This window comes from Prunus avium, chromosome 8 (assembly GCF_965620075.1).
Source record: "Prunus avium chromosome 8, drPruAviu1.hap1.1, whole genome shotgun sequence".
Taxonomy (NCBI): domain Eukaryota; kingdom Viridiplantae; phylum Streptophyta; class Magnoliopsida; order Rosales; family Rosaceae; genus Prunus; species Prunus avium.
The window spans coordinates 10936309-10944202 of NC_142291.1; the positions used below are offsets into that span (position 1 = coordinate 10936309).

General features: G+C 43.7%; 1 protein-coding gene across 1 annotated transcript; it reads left to right on the forward strand.

Annotated features, from left to right (window-relative positions):
• Positions 1–6220: 6220 nt before the first annotated feature.
• On the forward strand, positions 6221–7366 carry LOC110752720 (uncharacterized). Its single transcript, XM_021953439.2, has one exon. The coding sequence runs from the start codon at positions 6221–6223 to the stop codon at positions 7364–7366; it is 1146 nt and encodes a 381-aa protein (XP_021809131.2).
• The last annotated feature ends 528 nt before the right edge of the window (positions 7367–7894 follow it).

Below are 7894 nucleotides of genomic sequence, written 5' to 3' on the forward strand. Positions count from 1 at the left end.
ATTTCGGGTCGAGCCCAAAACTTGGGCAACATCATAATATGGTGGGAGGATTCATTTGGTGAGTTTTGAGTGAAATCCAGTCGCTAGAAGTATGGAATACACCAACCACTCCAATTAGGAACGAACTGCCGTTGAACTTGAATTGTCCAATTTCCCACACCTATTAATTTCGGATCCAGCCCAAAACTTGGGCAAATTCATAATATGGTTGGAGGAGTCATTTGGTGAGTTTTGAGTGAAATCCAATCGCTAGAAGTATGGAATACACCAACCACTCCAATTAGGAACGAACTGCCTCTGAACTTGAATTGTCCAATTTCCACACCTATTGATTTCGGGTCAAGCCCAAAACATGGGCAACTTCATAATATGGTGGGAGGAGTCATTTGGTGAGTTTTGAGTGAAATCCAGTCACTAGAAGTATGGAATACACCAACCACTCCAATTAGGAACGAACCGCCGTTGAACTTGAATAGTTCGATTTCTCACACCTATTAAATTCGTATCGAGCCCAAAACTTGGGCAACTTCATCATATGGTGGGAGGAGTCATTTGGTGAGTTTTGGGTGAAATCCAGTCGCTAGAAGTATGGAATACCCCAACCCCTCCAATTAGGAACGAACCACCGTTGAACTTGGATAGTCCAATTTCTCACACCTACTGATTTCGGATCGAACCCAAAACTTGGGCAACTTCATAATATGGTGGGAGGAGTCATTTGTTGAGTTTTGAGTGAAATACAATCGCTAGAAGTATGGAATACAACAACCACTCTAATTAGGAACGAACTGCCGTTGAACTTGAATTGTCCAATTTCTTTCATCTATTGATTTCGGATCGAGCCCAAAACTTGGGCAACATGATAATATGGTGGGAGGAGTCATTTGGTGAGTTTTGAGTGAAATCCAATCGCTAGAAGTATGGAATACACCAACCACTCCAATTAGGAACGAACCGCTGTTGAACTTGAATTGTCCAATTTCCACACCTATTGATTTCGGGTCAAGCCCAAAACATGGGCAACTTCATAATATGGTGGGAGGAGTCATTTGGTGAGTTTTGAGTGAAATCCAGTCACTAGAAGTATGGAATACACCAACCACTCCAATTAGGAACGAACTGCCGTTGAACATGAATTGTCCAATTTCTTTCACCTATTGATTTCGGATCGAGCCCAAAACTTGGGCAACATCATAATATGGTGGGAGGAGTCATTTGGTGAGTTTTGAGTGAAATCCAATCGCTAGAAGTATGGAATACACCAACCACTCCAATTAGGAAAGAACTGCCTTTGAACTTGAATTGTCCAATTTCCACACCTATTGATTTCGGGTCAAGCCCAAAACTTGGGCAACTTCATAATATGGTGGGAGGAGTCATTTGGTGAGTTTTGAGTGAAATCCAGTCGCTAGAAGTATGGAATACACCAATCACTCCAATTAGGAACGAACCGCCGTTGAACTTGAATAGTTCGATTTCTCACACCTATTATAGTCGGATCGAGCCCAAAACTTGGGCAACTTCATCATATGGTTGGAGGAGTCATTTGGTGAGTTTTGAGTGAAATCCAGTCGCTAGAAGTATGGAATACCCCAACCCCTCCAATTAGGAACGAACCACCGTTGAACTTGGATAGTCCAATTTCTCACACCTATTGATTTCGGATCGAACCCAAAACTTGGGCAACTTCATAATATGGTGGGAGGAGTCATTTGGTGAGTTTTGAGTGAAATACAATCGCTAGAAGTATGGAATACAACAACCACTCCAATTAGGAACGAACTGCCGTTGAACTTGAATTGTCCAATTTCTTTCATCTATTGATTTCGGATCGAGCCCAAAACTTGGGCAACATCATAATATGGTGGGAGGAGTCATTTGGTGAGTTTTGAGTGAAATCCAGTCGCTAGAAGTATGGAATACACCAACCACTCTAATTAGGAACGAACCGCTGTTGAACTTGAATTGTCCAATTTCTCACACCTATTGATTTCGGATCGAGCCCAAAACTTGGGCAACATCATAATATGGTGGGAGGAGTCATTTGGTGAGTTTTCAATGAAATCCAATCGCTAGAAGTATGGAATACACCAACCACCCCAAATAGGAACGAACCACCGTTGAACTTGAATAGTCCAATTTCTCACACCTATTGATTTCGGATCGAGCCCAAAACTTGGGTAACTTCATAATATGGTGGGAGGAGTCGTTTGGTGAGTTTTGAGTGAAATCCAATCGCTAGAAGTATGGAATACACCAACCACTCCAATTAGGAACGAACCACCGTTGAACTTGAATAGTCCAATTTCTCACACCTATTGATTTCGGATCGAGCCCAAAACTTGGGCAACTTCATAATATGGTGGGAGGAGTCGTTTGGTGAGTTTTGAGTGAAATCCAATCGCTAGAAGTATGGAATACACCAACCACTCCAATTAGGAACGAACTTCCGTTCAACATGAATTGTCCAATTTCTTTCACCTATTGATTTTGGATCATGCCCAAAACTTGGGCAACATCGTAATATGGGTGGAGGAGTCATTTGTTGAGTTGTATGTGAAATGCAGTCGAGAGAAGTATGGAATACACCACCACTCCAATTAGTAACGAACCGCCGTTGAACTTGAATTGTCCAATTTCTCACACCTATTGATTTCGGATGGAGTCCAAAACTTGGGCAACTTCATAATATGGTGGGAGGAGTCATTTGGTGAGTTTTGAGTGAAATCCAATCACTAGAAGTATGGAATACACCAACCACTCCAATTAGGAACGAACTGCCTTTGAACTTGAATTGTCCAATTTTCCTCATCTATCGATTTCGTATCGAGCCCAAAACTTGGGCAACTTCATAATATGGTGGGAGGAGTCATTTGGTGTGTTTTGAGTGAAATCCAATCGCTAGAAGTATGGAATACAGCAACCACTCCAATTAGGAACGAACTGCCGTTGAACATGAGTTGTCCAATTTCTCACACCTATTGATTTCGGATGGAGCTCAAAACTTGGGCAACATCATAATATGTTGGGAGGAGTCATTTGGTGAGTTTTGAGTGAAATCCAATCACTAGAAGTGTGGAATACACCAACCACTACTATTAGGAACGAACTGCCGTTGAACTTGAATTGTCCAATTTCCTTCACCTGTTGATTTCGGATCGAGCCCAAAACTTGGGCAACATCATAATATGGTGGGAGGAGTCATTTGGTGAGTTTTGAGTGAAATCCAGTCGCTAGAAGTATGGAATACCCCAACCCCTCCAATTAGGAACGAACCACCGTTGAACTTGAATAGTCCAATTTCTCACACCTATTGATTTCGGATCGAGCCCAAAACTTGGGCAACTTCATAATATGGTGGGTGGAGTCATTTGGTGAGTTTTGAGTGAAATCCAATCGCTAGAAGTATGGAATACAACAACCACTCCAATTAGGAACGAACTGCCGTTGAACTTGAATTGTCCAATTGCTCACACCTATTGATTTCCGATCGAGCCCAAAACTTGGGCAACTTCATAATATGGTGGGAGGAGTCATTTGGTGAGTTTTGAGTGAAATCCAATCGCTAGAGGTTTGGAATACACCAACCACTCCAATTAGGAACGAACTGCCGTTGAACTTGAATTGTCTAATTTGGAACACCTATGTTTGGGCCCAAATTTGACACGCCAAAACCAAAAGCAAAGAGCCCACATCACTTCCTGGGCTGCCTGAAACGATTTCAGCCCATCAGCACGTCCAGTCCATTAAGCAAAGCAAACAGGGCAATATCACGTGGCCCAAGAAACGTTTGGAAAACTGGGCCGCAATAGAAGCCAAAACAGCCGAAAGAAGAAATGGGCTTGACGATTTGGGTTAAAAAGAAACATACCCACGTGACCCTGACTTAGAAAAGTCAATGAAATCGGCTCAAGATAAAGTCTGAACAGGAGCAGGCAAAAAGAAGAAGTGACTTTGCTGCCAAGAGATCAAACTCCGCTTAGATTATCTAAAGATAATCTGGATATTTTTTAGGAACGCCATTTTCAAGGATAAACAGACTCTGCTTTTATAAAAAGAGAGATAAGCAGGAAACAGGAAGCTATTCGAAAGCTGAGAACTAGCTGCCTCAAAATTCCAAACTCTTGCAGAAGCACGTAAAATGGAAGAACAAGCTTGGCGTCCCATCAAAAATGCAGAAGCAGTCACCTCAGAAAACTGATCATTGAGTGTTTTCTTGCCAGAAAATGGATGGAACCCCTGTTTGTTTTAATTAAAAATTAAAAGATCTTTTGATTACTTGCCGCCCACTCTCAAAGAACATTTCATATATATAAGAGGGGGTGAACAGAGAAAAAAGACAATCAACAACCAACCAAAAAAACTCAGTCAAAAGACAAACACTCAAATGATCACTTGATCACAAAAATCCTAAACAAGTTCGAACAGATTTCGAGTCTGAAATATTCCAAATCCAAAAGCTTTCCAACAAGCTTGCAGAATCATCCTGTTTTCTCCCAGCAAAGGCGGTTTAGATCACTACCTCTGGTTTGAATCCCAGTTCACTAGTTAACAATAGCGAGATTTCTCTCGTTACAAATTTGGTTCAGCAAAAGCCAAGTTAAGCAGAGTTCGAGTTTTCTCAAATATGAAAACCTCAACAAATTTATGAAGAGCCCTGATTAAGCAGCACAGGTACTACAGTACATCCCCAGCTCAAGTCCAGCCACTTCTGCCCCTTTCAGATTGGAGAAGTCCCAGTTCTGCCCATCCAAAAGCCGTCCAGGGCTTGAAATAGATTAAAGCTCTGCCAAACTCAAGCTTTGGTATCGATTTGCAGCCAAAACCCATCAGTTGAAGTTGTTTGAAGTCCAGTCCAGCACAGGCACACCCAGTCCAGCCTAGAGCAAAGGCAACTACCCAGGCAGAAATGGAAACACAGTCTTCTTCTTATCTTTGTATAGTCAGTTTTCCCTTTTTGAGTCTTGTAAAAAGGAGTTCTGCCTGAAATCAGTTCAGTCGTTATCATTTATTCCGGCCAGAACTACCAGTTTTATGTTGAGAAAAAGTATGAAGTCCTTACCAGTCTAAGGCATAGAAAAGAACTTACTTGGGAGATATTCCTCACCCAAATTCACAATCGTTTGATCAAAGTCAATAGCTTGGGGCGCAAGCTATTCTTATTCTCAAGTCTGTTAGAATCAAAAATTGCTAACAGTGGCACGCTCGACACATAAAGAAAGTTAATTTGCTGACCAAACCATGGTCTTCGAATTAATGGGGAACTTTACCCTACCATCATAGGAGACAAACATAAACGGGTAAACAATTTGGCACGCCCAGTGGGACTTCTCAGTATATACACCCTGCAGTATTTTGAAAGTATATGTATATTGGAAGTTCTAGCCAGAATCCATATCGCACAATGGAACGAGACCAAGCAGCTTTCCAAGAAGGACCAGACTCAGAGGAAAGCGACGCTAGACAATCAGCTCATGGCAGTACAGGAAGCAGACGTTCCAGAACTGGTTCCAGGAGGCTGAACCAAATACAGGAAGCCGTGTTCCGACAAGAGGCTACAACACAAAGAAGTCAGGAGTCCTTGAACAATATAACAGCCATGATGCAGTGGCAAGTTAACAGGCAGTTCAGGAAAGATCGCGAGGCTGCTATGGCCAGAATTCCAAATCCTGACGCCGTAGTTCAGCAGTTGGACCTTCCCTACGGTCCTCCACCAGGACTGGCATGGCCATATCAAGAGAATCCTCTTATTGCACAGATAGCTGGAGTACCGGGACCCGAAGAAATCCAAGCTGGACAGAGGGGCGGAGCCCTTCTCGCCCAAGAACATGAGGCCCCAGCCAGGCCAGAAGGTCCTGCACCAGTTCAGGTTCCCCAAAATCGGCCAGAACCACCTGCACCACAACCTGTGGCCCCGCGAGATCAACTGCTACCACTTCTGCCTGAGGCGCCAGCTGTGCCACCTTATAGACCAAGAAGAATGGACCCTAATCCATTTCCTCCACTAGCAAGGGGCAGGAGAGGTAGAGGGGGAATTAACCCTTTTGCCAACAATGACAGGAACAGACCGGGGGCAAATCGGAGAAACCATCTGGAGATTGAAGAAGAGGAATAACACAGGGAGGAAGCTCTGCCCCGACCATACAGAATAGAGCACAGGTTTGATCATGATCAACCAGAACAGGGACCAAACCCACGTCCTGTCAATGCTTTGAATGACATGGGGGCACTACAGAGAATGATCAGAGAAATGATAGAGCCGGAGGCCAGGAGAGGAGAAAGGCCTACCTACAGAAAGCCGTACCCGGCTTACATAGACCAGATTCCTTTACCTGCAGGTTTCAAAGTACCAAACTTCACCTTATTTAACGGAGAAGATCCTCATGCTTCGTCGGTTGAGCACATAGGCAGATTTTCTGTCCAGTGCATAGCTATAAAGAATAATCCTCTGTTAAAGCTAAGGCTTTTTGGGAATTCTCTCTCCGGACAGGCTTTCACCTGGTATACCAGTCTGCCAGCCAATTCTGTTCAGACCTGGGAGCAAATGGAAAACGTTTTCCATGATTACTATTTCAGGATTCAGCCAGAAGTCACCATCAGTGATCTTGCCGCTCTCAAGCAAAGCGAAGATGAACCTGCCCAGGATTTCATAACCAGGTTTAGAAAGCTCAAGATGAAGTGCCGAATCCCTATGGAAGAAAGGCACTTCATTCAGATGGCTCAAACCTCCCTTAAGATTTCTTTGAGGAAAAGATTCGATGGGATGCTATTCGGAGATCTGGCAGAACTGGCAGATAATGCATCCAAATATGAGGAACTGCTAAGGGAGGAACAGCAGAAGAGGAACTCTTCCAAAGGTACATACTACAAGTCCCCTTCTTCTTCAATCCATTTGATTGAGGTAGAGTCAGAAGAAGATACAGAGGGATCGGAAGAAAGAGAGATTGCAGTGGCAGAAATGGCAAAGTTAAAGCATCCTATCAGCTGCAAAGCTCTTACAAAGCCACCAAAGGACCAGAAGCCGCCACCATTCACAGGAGGATTTGTTCCAAACAAACCAACACAGAGCAAGGTCTACTCTTTCGACCTGACCAAAGTCGATGCTTTGTTCGATGAGATGCTGGCGGAAAAGGCAATAGAGACGCCTCACAAGCTACCCAAACCAGAGGAGCTTAAGGGCAGGCAGTATTGCAGATGGCACAATTCTTGGAACCACTCCACCAACAGTTGTGTCGTTTTCAGAGATGTCATACAAGAAGGAATAACTGCAGGGAGATTGAAACTAGCAAAAAAACCACCCTCAGTTACGACAGATCCTTTTCCCCAGCCCCAAGTTAACATGGTCAATCTAAATTGGCCAGAATGAAGGGAAAATGCCAGTTCCAGCAGGAACAGGAGAACTACAAACGAAAATTTCCAAAGGCCAAAGGCGACCATCTCGGCTGGGATAGTACTACGCAGTAAATGCAAGTGTGAAAGTGAGTTAGAAGTTACTCTGGACAGGCAGAAACAGCCCACACACAGCGTGTTTGACCGGATTGGAACGTCGCACCAGCAAGGCCTAGCTCCGATTCCTTCCAGAAACAGAGTCAGACAAAGGGATTATCTTAGGCCAGATCAGCCCAACAGAAGAATCCCAGAGCACCCTAAGAGGGAGATACCAATTAAGATGCCAGGAAATGACAAGCCCTTAGCAACTATCATAGAGGGAAGATGGTATTCCGTTGGAAAAAGCGGCAGACCAACCTTGGAATTAACCAGAACTCAGAAAAGAAGAGTTCAGAGGCAATATTCCACCTTCCTTAGAAACAGGAAAGATGCATAGGTGTTGACAGAGCCAAATTATGCCAGAAGTAGAGAAAATCCAGCAGCAATTCTTCAGGCAGAACAGACA